The sequence below is a fragment of the Physeter macrocephalus genome, chromosome 7 (genome assembly GCF_002837175.3).
Source record: "Physeter macrocephalus isolate SW-GA chromosome 7, ASM283717v5, whole genome shotgun sequence".
Lineage (NCBI taxonomy): Eukaryota > Metazoa > Chordata > Mammalia > Artiodactyla > Physeteridae > Physeter > Physeter macrocephalus.
The window spans coordinates 76,426,402-76,442,503 of NC_041220.1; the positions used below are offsets into that span (position 1 = coordinate 76,426,402).

At 37.7% G+C, this 16,102-nt stretch overlaps 1 protein-coding gene across 4 annotated transcripts in view; it reads right to left on the minus strand.

Annotated features, from left to right (window-relative positions):
• GRXCR1 (glutaredoxin and cysteine rich domain containing 1) overlaps positions 1-16,102 on the minus strand; it is a 339,136-nt gene that overhangs the window by 52,853 nt on the left and 270,181 nt on the right. Inside the window, exon 1 of one of the 4 annotated variants that reach the window (XR_003680592.1) lies at positions 13,102-13,181. Coding sequence is in view for 1 of the 4 variants with exons in the window: in XM_024118380.1 (XP_023974148.1) it covers positions 13,102-13,344 (243 nt within the window). In the remaining 3 variants the exon portion in view is untranslated. Of the gene's footprint in view, positions 1-13,101; positions 13,345-16,102 lie in introns of those variants that run through there. The other 3 variants (XM_024118380.1, XR_003680585.2, XR_008617837.1) reach the window with 3 other exon arrangements.

The window sequence follows — 16,102 nt, forward strand, 5'->3', positions numbered from 1 at the left end:
TATACACTAATATGAAAAATTCTGAAAGTGAAATTAAGAAAACACTCCCATTTACCACTGCAACAAAAGAATAAAATATCCAGGAATAAACCTACCTAAGGAGACAAACGACCTGTATGCAGAAAATGTTAAGACACTGATGAAAGAAATTAAAGATGATACAAATAGATGGAGAGATATTTCATGTTCTTGGGTTGGAAGAATCAACATTGTGAAAATGACTTTACTACCCAAAGCAATCTACAGATTTAATGCAATACCTATCAAACTACCACTGGCATTTTTCATAGAACTAGAACAAAATTTCACAATCTGTATGGAAAGAAAAAAGACCCCAAATAGCCAAAGCAATCTTGAGGACGAAAAATGGAGCTGGAGGAATCAGGCTCCCTGACTTCAGACTATACTACAAAGCTACACTAATCAAGACAGTATGGTACTGGCACAAAAACAGAAATATAGATCAATGGAACAGGATAGAAAGCCCAGAGATAAACCCATGCACATATGGTCACCTTATCTTTGATAAAGGAGGCAAGAATATACAGTGGAGAAAAGACAGCCTCTTCAATAAGTGGTGCTGGGAAAACTGGACAAGTACATGTAGAAGTATGAATTTAGAACACTCCCTAACACCATACACAAAAATAAACTCAAAATGGATTAAAGACCTAAATGTAAGGCCAGACACTATCAAACTCTTAGAGGAAAACATAGGCAGAACACTCTATGACATAAATCACAGCAAGATCCTTTTTGACCCATCTCCTAGAGAAATGGAAATAAAAACAAAAATAAACAAATGAGACCTAATGGTGTGGAGAAAAGGGAACCATCTTGCACTGTCGGTGGGAATGTAAATTGATACATCCACTATGGAGAACAGTATGGAGGTTCCTTAAAAAACTAAAAATAGAACTATCATACGACCCAGCAATCCCACTACTGGGCATATACCCTAAGAAGACCATAATTCAAAAGGTGTCATGTACCAAAATGTTCATTGCAGCCCTATTTACAATAGCCAGGACATGGAAGCAACCTAAGTGTCCATCAACAGATGAATGGATAAAGAAGATGTGGTACATATATAGAATGGAATATTACTCAGCCATAAAAAGAAACTAAATTGAGTTATTTGTAGTGAGGCGGATGGACCTAGAGTCTGTCATACAGAGTGAAGTAAGCAGAACGAGAAAAAAAAATACCATATGCTAACACATATATATGGAAACTCAGAAAAAAAAAAAGGTCATGAAGAACCTAGGGGTAAGATGGGAATAAAGACGCAGACCTACTAGAGAATGGAGTTGAGGATATGGGGAGGGGGAATGGTAAGCTGTGACAAAGTGAGAAAGTGGCATGGACATATATACAGTGCCAAATGTAAAATAGATAGCTAGTGGGAAGCAGCCGCATAGTACAGGGATATCAGCTCGGTGCTTTGTGACCACCTAGATGGGAGAGATACGGTGGGTGAAAGGGAGGGAGACTCAAGAGGGCAGAGATATGGGGATATATGTATATGTATAACTGATTCACTTGTTATAAAGCAGAAAGGAACACACCACTGTAAAGCAATTACACTCCAATAAAGATGTTTAAAAAAATGACCGAATTTCGTTACTTTTTATGTCTGAATAATATTCCATTATACATATGTACCACATCTTCTTTATCCATTTGTCTGTCTATGGGCATTTAGGTTGCGTATATGTATAACTGATTCACTTTGTTATAAAGCAGAAACTAACACACCACTGTAAAGCAGTTGTACTCCAATAAAGATGTTTAAAAAAAAAAAAGACACATGCACCCCCAATGTTCATTGCAGCACTATTTACAATAGCCAGGTCATGGAAGCAACCTAAATGCCCATCAACAGATGAATGGATAAAGAAGTGTGGTACATACATACAATGGAATATTACTCAGCCATAAAAAGGAATGAAATTGGGTCATTTGTAGAGACGTTGATGGACCTAGAGACTTTCATACAGAGTGAAGTATGTCAGAAAGAGAAAAACAAATATCGTATATTAACGCATATGTGTGGAATCTAGAAAAATGGTACAGATGATTCAGTTTGCAAGGCAGAAATAGAGACACAGATGTAGAGGATAAACGTATGGACACCAAGGGGGGAAAGCAGGGGGAGGGGGCAGCAGTGGTGGTGGGATGGATTGGGAGAGCAGGATTGACATATATACACTAATATGTATAAAATAGATAACTAATAGGAAACTGCTGTGTAAAAAAATAAAATAAAATAATCATAAGCTATGTTTCACAGAAAAAAATGTTATTTCTTGTGGTATTAATTATTGCCTAGTAACCACACATCCATGGAAAAGAGGTCTTGGGACCTAGTAAAATGCATCCAAAAACTAAGGGTATTAGGAGTTTACTTGAGAAATAGTTCACATGAAAGTTACACAAGTCTTTTAACTGGCCTCAGACTCAGTATAATTAATTGTATGATATAGATGTTTAAAGTAAATCTAGGCTCCATTAATAGAGGGATAGAGATCCTATTCAGGGAGATAATCATCTAGAAGATTGCTTCTAGTTTTGGGTGCTGCACTTGAAGACTAGAATATGTCTTAAGGAGAATAATTATGATATTGAAGCTCAAATAATCATGCGACAATAATAAGTTTTAAAGAAACTATGGAGAAAACTTGCCAACATTCTTGTACCTGAAGTTTTAGTTAAGAGGATGAGGGAATAGTTTTCATTCAAAATACTCTAGGTAGAAGAACTAAGACTAATGGGTGAAGGAAGATAGATGCAGGTTTGTTCTCAACATGAGAAAGAACTTACAGGAGTACTACAATATGATAGGTTGGCTTGAACTCTCATGAGGTTGTTGTCTCTGGGTGTGTTCAAAGATTGTTCATCTTTGCCCAGGGATATGGTAGAAAGAATTTTGCACTGAGAGGAACATTAGACAAGATGACATTTAAGGTTCCTTCCAAATCCAAGATTCTATGCTTCTGTATGAAACTTCTGTGTGCATCTATTTACCACATTTGTCTTTACAAAGCCTAATAATTAAGTAGATCTTCTGCAACTTCATCTTAATAGTTGTCCCACCAGTTTCCCAACTTGGTCTTAATCTGAGAGAATACGAGAGGGGAGGTGCTAATAGAAGAATGTAAAGCATTAACTCTTTCACCCCCTCTGCTTCTTAGTTGGGCACACATGCTAAATTTATTAGTTTTGTTCTAGAAATAAAGAGCAAATCAGATGTCACCTATTCATGTTTTAATATAATGAAATTCACTGTGAGTTGAATAAAGGTAAAATTAGATTTACTATTAAAAAGAGAGGGGAAAAAATCAAAATTTCATATTGTAAGGAAAAATTGATGACAGTATAGTCTTATGATGATGGTATAGGGTCTTATATGTAAGTCTTCTGTTTCATTTTAAGAGGAAATAAGTATGTTGTTAATAATTTTTAAATCTCATATGTTATAAACTATTACTAATATATTTTAAAAAGCATTGTTAATTACCTGGTATTAAAACTGAAAAATATAACACTATTTCAATAATTATGTTTAATATTCATAGAAAAATATCATGAATGGTGATGGAATATCTCTAATAGCCCACGTAACAGCTCACATGAAACTAGCATCTGAAACATGACCTTGATGCTTGTTTCATATTAAAAACATTACCACTATCCAGAAGTTCAAATGCTGTGTGGCATCCTGCCACCACAAATCAGACTACTTGGAGAATTAAAATGTGAGGGTGGACTCAATAAGACTCGTACCTTTTCTCCTTTCATGACTTATTGATCCAATCCTATCTTAATTCTCTTTATTCTCTCCATCTCTTTCCACCTCTAGACCTTAAATGTAAGCTTTCTTTAAAGCTCTTGCCATAATAATATTAGCAAAGAATTACTTAGTGTGTGCCATGTTCCAGGCACTGTTTTTATGCTTCATCTCATTTAATTCTCAAAATACCCAGTCATCAGTATTTTATTATTTTCATCTTAGAGAGATTAAACAACTTGACTAACGTCCATACCAGTAAGACAAAGAGCTTACTCTTACATCCAGATGTCTGCTTCTACTTTGCTTTGTCACTACTTTCTAGGAGGAGCTCCCAAAATGTGAAAATTGAGATCCCATAGGATACAATGTAAATCTTGGCAAGTGACTAGATATGAGGAAGAGAAAGATGTGGAGTCAAAGAAAACTGAGATGTGGAGTCTGAGTGAATGGGAGAATTGTGGGGTCATTTATCAAAACCAGAGAATTGGAATAAGAAATTAATAATGAAGAAGTTTTCTGTGTTTTGTTTAATGTTGAAGTAAAATATCTGTTTAAAAAAATTAACATACCCTACAAGATTGTAGCTATAAATAGACTTGAAGACTGGAAAAAGTGAAAGATAATAATGGATGTGAAAAAGAGGGAACAGGAGATGGCAATGAGACTTCTGTTTGGGGGAAATTAGAAAACATTTAAAGCAGTTGGTTTTGTGGACCACAACAGAAAGCCAACAAGATATTATCAGGCGTATTAGATAATGGGCCTAGATAATGCTGATGATACAACTTTGTTGCAGAATTCTTCACTATAATTTTGAGATTTTCTCCAATAATGCCCTTGACGTGCTGGAATAAGAGAAGAAGAAGAGAGGGAGTTGCATAGGACTAGGAACTGACAAATGTGGAAAGTTAAGAGAGCTGGTCCGCCAAGTGGTAACAGACTGGATATTATTATATTCCTGAATACAGAATGGTAGGGAAACAAGTGAAACCAAAAGTGTGCTTATAAGCTCAGAGAAATGGAAAGGGAGAAAGTATAAACAATACAAATGATGACGGAGCAAGTTCAATAGAGGGACAAAGGGGAGAGATTGAAGGACAGAAAATTATGGTCAGAGCAAGACATTTCTAAGTTCAAGATCTTGAATGTGGAGTGCTTTAAGTGAGGAAGTAATTCAGGATGTAAATATGCTGCTAAAGAGTGGAGTTGAAAGCTATTGGAGATGAGGGTTAAGGAACTTTATGACTCAAATTTAAAGAGTTTGAGCTCTAGAGTTGGACACTCCTAAATTTGAATCCTGCCTTATGATCTGAAGGTACCTAAAGATTTTCTTAACCTCTCTAAGTTTCTTTTTTTTTTTCGCGGTACGCGGGCCTCTCACTGTTGTGGCATCTCCCTTTGCGGAGCACAGGCTCCGGACGTGCAGGCTCAGCGGCCATGGCCCACGGATCCAGCCACTCCATGGCACGTGGGATCTTCCCGGACCGGGTCACGAACCCGTGTCCCCTGCATCGGCAGGCGGGCTCTCAACCACTGCGCCACCAGGGAAGCCCCTCTCTAAGTTTCTTAATTTCTCTAACAAAATTTGGGGTGAGAGAGATGAGAGGGGTGTTATTGACATTTTTATTTTAATATATTATTCAAAGAAATAATGCATGTAGAAAGCTTAGCAGAGTGTATCATTCAAGTTAGCCTTTACTATCATTGTCGTTGTTGTTGCTATTAAAAACTATCCTCAGATATTCAGGAAAAAAGGACAAGAAAGCAATCACATGACAGAGTAGTACTGCTTCATTTAAATTCCAAGAACCTGACTTAAAGCTTAGATTTCAAACTTCCCCATCCCATACTTTCTGAAGTAGAGTGAACAGGCCAGAAACAAATATTTCATGACCCTGAATAAGGAAGCTTGAAGATTGAATATGTGCTGTGTCTATTACCAAATAAGATCCAAGAAAAAGGGGTAAATTTGAAAGCTCAGGGGATTCTTCTCTCATCCAGATCTCTGTTGAAATTGTTAATGATCAAGGAAATGACCAAAAATATGACTTTCAAAGAAAAAGGAAGAGAAGATAAAGATCTAAAATTCACCTATTCCACAATTAAATGCTAAAAAATCAAAATTAGATGTGATTATAATTACTTGTAGTGAAGTGGTTCGCTTACTATATAAAATACTCAAAGGCAACCAAGAAGTGGGGTACACTTCAGTAGGCACCATCTCCAAAGTACTCCTTTTAATGAAAAGTTAATTATCTAGGGATACATTCTCAGAAAGCCCTGATATTTAAAGAAGATTGTGTCTATGTACACTGAGAAGGTCTATAACTTTCAACAGATTTTCAAAGAAGCATATGACTCCAACACTTAAAAACCACTTCTCACAAGTATATGGTAAATATTTTCAAGAGGTTTAAGACAGAATAGTTTCAAGACCTAACAAAACACTTAACTACGTTGATGATTTATGACAATAGTTATAATTTCATATGACACATTCCCATAAAGAAATACCAAATTTACCAAAGATTCCCTCCCACTAGTCCTCTCACCATCTCTGCAGCCCTCATTAACAGAGTGAATACTACGGAGTTGTCTGGTGCAAGGAAACAATTAGTGTAAAACACACAGCATGAAGGAGCTTATTCTAGTCAACTACTCAAAAAGAGTTTTGTTCAGCGTGGCAGACACTAACTTCCTACCCAATATCCATGATCCCTCTTTTATTCTAAGAAAAACCTGGGGTTTTTTTCAACATATCAATGTGTCCCTCTGGAAGAGCACAATTCCCAGTCTACTTTGCAACAAAATGTGAACAATAAAATGCAAAGTTGGGTAAGATTTCTGGAAGAACTCTTTACAAGGGCACTCCTTTAGCTAGGATGCCCTTCTCTTTTTTCTTTTCTTTCTCATTCCCATCCTGCCTGGAATGCAGGCATGATGTCAATACTTTCAGCAACTATTAGGACCATAAGGTCCATCAGGAGACCTTCAAGGTAGAAGACATGTGCTAAGAACTATAAAATAGAAAGTGGTCCTAGGTGACATCATGGAATTTTATACCCTCCCAGGAGCATCTTCCTGTACATTTTTTATGTGAGAAAAGATAAAACCCTTAATTTTTTTTTTTTTTTTTTTTTGTGGTATGCGGGCCTCCCTCTGCTGTGGCCTCTCCCGTCGCGGAGCACAGGCTCCACGGACGCGCAGGCTCAGTAGCCATGGCCCACGGACCCAGCCGCTCCGCGGCATGTGGGATCCTCCCAGACCGGGGCGCGAACCCGGTTCCCCTGCATCGGCAGGCGGACTCGCAACCACTGCGCCACCAGGGAAGCCCAAAACCCTTAATTTTTAAGCCTTCAAGGTTTGTTGTGGTTTGCTTCGGGATTTTTTTTTTTAGAAATAAATCATTGTTGTTCAGAAAAAAAATGTAATTCACAAATGCCGTACACAGCCAGCCGGAAAAATGTCACTTTACTTTGTCATACTGCCTAAAAGTGGACCACTTGATGATTCACTCTGATAAACAGTAATGATTTTTAATGGATAGTCTGCATGATAGTGAACATTAGACAACAAAGAACTGTGACCTCTGAGAGGCAGGAAGTAAATGAGATGAGTTCTACAGTTTCCCAGGCTTACTATCATGATAGCTTTTCCAAGCTATATACAGAAAAGGGGAATTTAAAGCAGAACTTGGTAGATTCCCTGAGTTAAGGAAATAGACCTGAGAGCCTAGGAAACTAAGATAGCTAGAGTTCACAGGACAGAAAGTAAACAGCTTTACAGAGAATTCTGGAGATAGACAGAGGGCCCAGCTTGTGTTCAATAGAGTAATGATCATTACATGTATGTGAGGAAACTACTCAAGGCCAGCAAAAGAACCACCTGAAAGAATGAAAAGGGACAGTGTCTGGGGCACAGTTGGGAATACTGCCTGTTCCCATCAGCCAGACTGGAAAACCTTATAATTCATGGGGCATTGAGTAAAGTTATCAAAAGATCATGTCCCCATTCTGGGGAATATTTAGCTTTGGACTAAACACTATTCTGGCCCTGCCTAGAAAATATTAATAACAAACCCAAAATAGCAAATGATTTCTAAGTAACTTGACTGCACCTCAGCAAAAAGCCCAAGAATATGTATATGAATACAAAAATATCCCAATAAAAAATACTTTTATCCAACCAGGTATGTGGAATTCAATCAAAATTACCAGGAAGGCAAAGAAGTGGAAAATAGTACACAGAATTTCAATTAATTGAAACCAACCCAGAACTGACACAGATAATGAAAGTGTCATGCAAGGAGATTAAAAGTTATTATATGATCAAAAAGCTAGAAGAAATATTGAACATATTAAGTAGAGACATGGAAAATACATTTTTTAAAGAAATCAAATGTCTAAAAACAAAAATTACAATATCTGAGATAAAAAATACAGAGATGGGATTAACAGAAGATTAGATATTATATAAGAAAAGATTAGGGGTCCAGGAGACACAGCAATAGAAACTATCCAAAATGAAATAAAGTGAGCTATGGAACTACTTCAAACAGCCTGATATGCATGTAATTAAAGTCTCTGAAAAGAAGAGAAAGAAAGGAAGATATAAATAATATTTTAAAAGTAATGGCTGAAAGTTTTTTGAATTTGATAGAAAACTATATACCTACTGAACCAAGAATCTCAATGAACCCTTAGCAAATGAAACATGAAGAAAAGGATGCCAAGGCATATCATAATTGAGGATCTCAAATCTGGTGCTAAAGAGAAAATCTTAAAAGCAGTGGGGCTGGGGGTGGCAGAGAAGACATGTCACAAACAAAGAAACAAAGATGGGGGGGGTCATATTTTTTATCAGAAGTAATGTGAATGAGAAGATAGAGGAGCAACATCTCTAAAGTACTGAAAGAAAAAAAAAAACTTTCAACCTAGAATTCTATACCCAGCAAAAATATCTTTTAAAAATAAAAATGAAAGAAAAACTTTTCAGACGTGAAAGAATTCATCCACAGCAGACCCACACTACAATAGTAGTATGTAAGAAGTCCTTCACATAAAAGAAAACTGATGTCAAATGGATATTATGCTCTACACCAAGGATTAAACAGAACCAGACCTTAAAACTGCAGAGGGTAGAGTACTTCCAAACTCACTTGATGAGGTCATCACTACCCTAATACCAAAACCAGACAAAGACATTAGAAGAATAGAAAACTATATTGATAGAAAGATCAATGTTTGCCAGGGGACTGGGGATGGAGGAAGGGATTAACTGCTAAATGACATGAGGAATATTTGGGGGCTTATGGAAATGCTCTATATTTTGTGTATTGGTAGATTCATGGGTGTACACATCTGTCAAAACTCATCAAATTGTATAATTTAAATGTGTACAGTTTATTATATGTAAATTATGCCTCAATAAAGCTGGTTAAAACAAAACAAAATAAATGAAAACAGCATATCTGGCAGATACTGTGGTTTGTCTCACTCAGTAACCTATCCAGTCTCTTTCTAGAATGTCTTCCTGTGCTATAGAGTGTATAGCAGTGTATTGAGGCTAGAAACCTAAAAAACATATTTCCCATTTTCCCTACTGCTTTCACATGTGATTTATTTAGTAACCACAAACAGATACACTCACTGAAGACTTTACTGGGAAGAGAATTTTGTAGAAAGAAGGGCAGAGAACAAGTCATCCATTTTGCTGGTGTGGACCATGGCAAAGACAGCAAGTTACTGGAGCTGACCACCTCCAGATTGTGGCAGAGGCTTCCTTGGTGGCCCATTTCTGGGAAAACTGGAAGTAATTGGAAAATTGGAGAAATTTTGGAAGTAGTGCCTAGAGTCTGTATTTCTAGTGTGTCTACTAGCTATGCTCAATAATAATTCCTTCATTCTTAAATTGAATAAAACAGTACTTTAAACAGATATAGAATTATCAAGCAGTCACAGCTCAATATCAGCTAATTTAAGAGACCCCTCTAGATCACCAGCCTTTCCATTCCTCTCTCTGTTACCAGAGTCCACACTTGGATTCATTCTACACGTTTTATAGCTCAGTTCCAACGTGGATTTTGTGAACTCTTACTGTAGAGTTTTATGGTTGGTCCATAATCAAGATACTATTTCTAACTCATTTCCTACGGGTATTTCTAAGATTATTTATGTCCAAACTGTTGGAACACAATCTTTTTGTGTAAAGCTTTTCTGATGCCAAAACAATAGGGCACTTGCCCCAAGTAAGTTCCAAGCTAAACTTTCTCCTACCCCCATCTTTCCCCCTGCACCACTGAGCATCCCAGGGCAGTGTAGATTTGTTTTCTAAAGTAATTTCTTTCCCTTGACTATTCCATTGTTTCCATCTTGAGTTTTTAGTTTGGCTGGGGAAGACAGTCATCAGGCAAAAAGAGCATCCTTGTCAATTCTTCCATTCTTGCCCATAGAAGGAGTCCTATTAGCTTCCGTTAAGTGAAAATAACTGAATTCCTTTGGCACCACCCACCCTGGGTCTGATGGCAGTGATGGCAGTAAAATTAGGGAGCTGTGAAATGTCCTCATCCTCTCTCCATCCCATCTCACTGTCTCCCGCACTCTGCCTCCATATGCCTCTGTTTGTGTCTCTGTCTATTTCTTCTCTGGCTCTGTTTGTCTATTTCTTTCTCTCCACCCTTAAAGACAGTTGTATTTGTGCAGATGATTCACACATCTTGATTTTTCTCATTTATTTAAATTTAAACTAAATCAAATGGTTTCATGTAACTGTTTAAAACATCACAGATGTTAAGGAAACTACCAACATCAGTTTCTCTTCCTTCCCCAAAATTATGCTTCACCACATGCCAAAACCCAGCAGAGGGCATCCTTCCATTTCAGATGTGCAAACACTGTAGGGAAAAGGCTCTACAATTCTGGCAATGTACTCCATTTGCAACTGTGCACTGGAATCTAAATAAAGGGGCTACTATAGTAGTAGGGAAATTTGTTACATAAGTTGTTCTGGAGTGTTTATCTCCATTTTGAATTATAAATTTAGAAGTAATTCCCCTTTCATAAGAAAAAAAGAGGAAAAAAGTCTCGTCTCTGGCCTCTCTCCAGATTTGGGGAATTAGCTTCAAATTTCAGAAGCAGCAGGTAGCACCTCTGTGATCACTCTGCCTCTAGGCATGTGTGTAAATAAAGTGATTACAGAGACAAAGCAATCGAGAAAGAACTCTGCACCCTACCTCCTCTGTTGCACTCTCCCTCCATCCCTGTAACTGAAAGACAAATAGCAAGACAGGCATTTTGCCTGTTACATTGAAAAGTAGGAAGAAGAATATGAGCCTGGTCAAGAGCAGAGTAGCAGGTGGGTCCCACCTTGTACCTGTGTAAGTAAGCAGTCGCCCACTAAGATTAATTGTGTAGCTTCACAGAACTTAAAATTCCACAATGAAAAATATCTTACATTATCAGAAGAATTTCCCCCAGGTTACAATGCAAATACCCACAACCCTTATCAGTGATTTTCTCCGCAGTGTGGATGAGTTTATGCGATTTTCTTTCCTTGTGGAAGGATGTCTTAGGAGAGAAGGAGAGAATATGAGGAGACAATATAACATCATTCCTACATCCATTCAACATACGTTTTTGAGCACTTTATGCCAAACCCTGTTCTAGGTGCTAAGAACCCACCAGGAAACAAACTAGCAAAGATCACTTTCCTTGAGGTGATGTGTCAGAGTGTAAGGGTCTGGGGAATTGGACAGACCTAACTTTGAGTCCTGGTCCTGCCAATTACCCAGCTATGTCTATATATATATACACACACACACACATATATATACACACACACACTATATACAGTGTATATATCAGTAAAATCCTCAAAATTAGCCTAAGAAAAGTTCTATTATCATTATCATTCTCATTTTACAAATAAGGAAATCAGGCACAGAGTGATTTATAAATTTCCCAGAATCAGAAGTAGCAGAGCAGGTATTTGAAACAATGCTGCCCGACTTCAAAGCTGTCTTGCCTCTTAACCAGTGCAGAAGAGAGTTGATTTCTAAGGCCTGAGGACTAGATGAGATGACACATATAAGCTGAGAGTATAGTATAGTACTTTATAAAATTTATTTATTTATTTATTCATTCATTCATTCATTCTGTCATTATTATCACTGCCATTGTTATGGGTTTCTGGGACCTCAGGGTATATGCTGAAGTATAAGATAAGAGGCTCAATACTTGAATCAAAATACTTCTAGTTCAGAATCTATCTGTGTCCAGCTCTGGTTAAAAGTAAGATTGCATAACATCATAGCTACTGAATCATGGCTTCTCTGCATTAATCTTTCCATAAGATGACAGGTGGCCTCTAACAGCCATGGCTCTAGACAGGATATCAGGGCACAAGCTCCCTGTAACAAACAGGAGCATTTCCTGCTCTGGCTTTTTCTAACCTTTCCTGGATGCTGAAGGTTAAGACCAGATTTGAAATGAAACCAAGATGCAAATATCCATCTGTGGTTGACAGCCGCTTTTTGTTCTCTGATCAGTGACCTTGTAGTCAGTCTCACCCCCCTCAACTGCTGGTGTCCCTTGGCTCTTTGCTCTCTCTCTTTCCAAACTGCACTCTCCAAAGCCCCCTTTCCTGGGCTTCTTACTGATGAAGCTTGTTCATAGATCAGTGGGGGTTAAATATGCTAACAGTGCTATTCAAAGAGAAATGAAGCAGTCATGTTTTGTTGCTGCTCTGGGAGTTCTCTGCTCGCTCGTAAGCCTGCATTTGTGTCTCACGTTCTCGCATTACCAAAATCAAGAATCATTTTAAACAAGCAGATAAAATTCTGGCTCCGGGCCCCATTTCTTATTGATTTCATTTCACTACTGTCATCTTAGTTTCATTAAGTAGGAAACTGAGTGTTTGATAATGGGGTATAGGAGAATTCACAAATGCGTATCTCATATATTCCATTTTTCTTGCCTGCACTAAAAAAAAAAAAAAAAAAAAGTTTTCATCCCACATGTCAAGCTTCACAATGCAAAACTCAAGTCAACTAAACATTTAAAAAATGTATTTCTATTCAAAAAGGCAATTTCATGCTGATTTCATCTTACCTTGACTCTGCAGGGGTGAACACTGTAGCAACACATCATTTAGGATAGAAATAAGTGATTCAAACCCTTTGGAATGAACTCAGAAAAATAGCTAGTATGCTGGTAGCTATGATGCAAAGTTGCCTTGTCATAGCCTTATAGCTTTCTATCAACACTTGTTGGGTTCAATAAAAAAGAAGAATTTCCTTAGCAGATACTCACCCCAAGATAATGGCCATCGATGAACACGACAGGAAGCGAAGGAGCTTCAGAAACCCGTCGGCATCGTTCATCTAATTCTTTTCCATAGTCACCATTCAGAGCTATGTTTTTCTCTTCAAATTTTATCCGATGGTTTTGGAAGATCTTTCTAACCAGTTCACACCTTTCAAAGGTTGTCCGTACCACACGAAGGCAAGTGGTATAAATCACTACGCGGTCAAATTCTAGGTCAGTTGATGGTTGCTGGAGGAAAACATTACAGTGTAAATATTTTGGCATTTGCTTTCTTACATCTCTTTATTTTAAGACAATTAACATTTCAGCCAACGTCTTACACATTAAAGGCCTACAATAAAAGTTGAATAAACACCATATTTGTCAATTCTAAGACATGTCTTTATACTTTAGAACATCTGTAATTGCAATAAGGATGACAATCAACATAATTTAAATGACATAATTTAATTGACAGTATTTTTTCTTTTCTCAATGGCATATCAGATAATGGCATATCTTTTTTTTTCTAAACATCTTTATTGGATATAACTGCTTTACATTGTTGTGTTAGTTGCTGCTGTATAACAAAGTGAATCAGCTATACATATACATATATCCCCATATCCCCTCCCTCTTGCGTCTCCCTCCCACCCTCCCTATCCCACCTCTCTAGGTGGTCACAAAGCACCGAGCTGATCTCCCTGTGCTATGCGGCTGCTTCCCACCCTACGTTTGGTAGTGTATATATGTCCATGCCACTCTCTCACTTCATCCCAGCTTACCCTTCCGCCTCCCCGTGTCCTTAAGTCTATTCTCTACGTGTGCATCTTTATTCCTGTCCTGCCCCTAGGTTCTTCAGAACCATTTTCTTTTTTTAGAGTCCATATACATGTGTTAGCATATGGTATTTGTTTTTCTCTTTCTGACTTACTTCACTCTGTATGACAGACTCTAGGTCCATCCACCTCACTACAAATAACTCAATTTCATTTCTTTTTATGGCTGAGTAATATTCCATTGTAACTGGCATATCTTAAAATTGATGATGCCTCACATGGCATGCCATGTGGTGAAATAAGGAATGGCTGAATTATTTTTCTCATGTTTTGTAGACATCATTCAACTACAATAGCTGCCTCTTATACCCAAAGCAAAACATGGAACAGAATAGACAAGATTAGCATTTAACCATTTGAAAATTCTTCTACTCCTCAACTTACCAAATTTTACAGCTTTTTTGAGCCAAAATTTACTGGGAATAACAAGATCTATATCATAGGATTGTTCTGAGGCTCAAGAGGTATAAAATGTGTGCATGAGCTCTGTTGAATGACAGGCTCCCATGTGCAGTGAGAAGGTTCTGCCGTGAGGAACAGAAGATATAGTGGCTCAGAGAGAGTGCATAGAAACCAATAACAAGGTGGGCAGCAGGTCAAAGCCAGGCATAAAAAGGAAACAAGGAAACAGTACACTGCAATGGAGTGTAAGCAATTGGAGGCTTACACTCTCAAAATGGAGGCAAGCAACTCTCAAAACCAAGGTGAAGACTCCTAAAAAGAGAATCTTTTTTTGTCTATGTTTCCTGCTGCATCAGAAATCAGTGACTGCATTCAAACCCTGCCAGCACTGCGAGGGCCTTATCAGCTAGGTCCTGACATCACCAGGGTGACATCACCCTCTTCCTCTTTATTATAGCCTTATTTGAAGGAGACTGAACAGAACCCAACTATATGCCATGAGATCAAGGGATACGTGAGTCTCCACAGTGCTACAGTTGTTGAAAGACAACCACACAACTTATAAACTCCTGTGAAATCAAAACTTTGATTTGAAACCACTCCAGATGGCTAAATACTAGAACCAGAAGGTAGGATACTAAGCTTCACCACTTTGTACTCAAAGAAATCAGACAACTCTGCCAGATGCAAACACAGATAGTCCTAGAAAGATATGAAATGATGGAAATGGCTATGCAATGGTCTCCACTTCACCGAGAGACTGGACATTTTTTTTTTCCTAATGGTAAAATGTATTAAGGACATAAGAATCTTTCCTTTCCTCAATAGAGTTTAGAAGCTAAGTTGAAAACCAGAGGCCTGGAGGGGCCAAGCAGGTGTCATAAATGCTGGAGCAGACCAGGAGTAAATGAGGTATTAGTGAGAAGCAGGGAGAGTGTCATTTGAAAGGGAAAAACATACCTCAGCTTCAGGCAAGTTTCAGGATTTCAGGCATGTCACTCAGTGTTGTCAGATATGATTATTGTAAAAATAAACTTGAAATCTGGATTTTTATAGGAAATTTTCTCCATTCTAAATAGTGGCACCCCATTAAAAAATGTATTGAGACCCCTGGACAATATATCTGAAGGCTGAATTTGGCCTATATACTGCTAATTTATAACACTGGAAAGGAGAGAGCCCCAGGGAGGTATATCAGATATACCTGGACTCTGCCTCTGGCCATCTCTGTCTTTGGGAAGCTAATGAGCTGTTTAGCCTCAGTTTTCTCATCTGTAAAATGTGATAATAGTGGTGGTAGCTATCTAATAGGTTTGCTGAGAAGGTTAAGAAAACAACTAGTGTAGGGCTTAAAACATAGTACTGTGCTGAGTTATGCACTGCAAAGATATTACACTCCACATTGTGGAATTTTTAAGATTAAAACCACAAGCAAAAATAAATCAATGGAAAACATCAATGTAATTAATGACAAGAAAAGAGGATTATTACTAGGCTTTAGATTAAGAAGCATTGATCTTCAAAGAGAGTAACCAAATGCCCAAGAGCCTCTGGTTCCTCTTCATATTCACAATTATGAACAAGCTGGGAATCAAGGAACTCACTGTAATGTTGCCGCTTTTGGAAGAGCACCAAACTTCTCTTTTTCCTGATATTATCTGAGCAATTATGCATTGTTCCTCTGGCTGCAAAGACTGCTATAACTGCATTTGTTTCTACCAAAATGTTCCACTTTTTTCAATAGTATACTTACTTTTGAAATATTT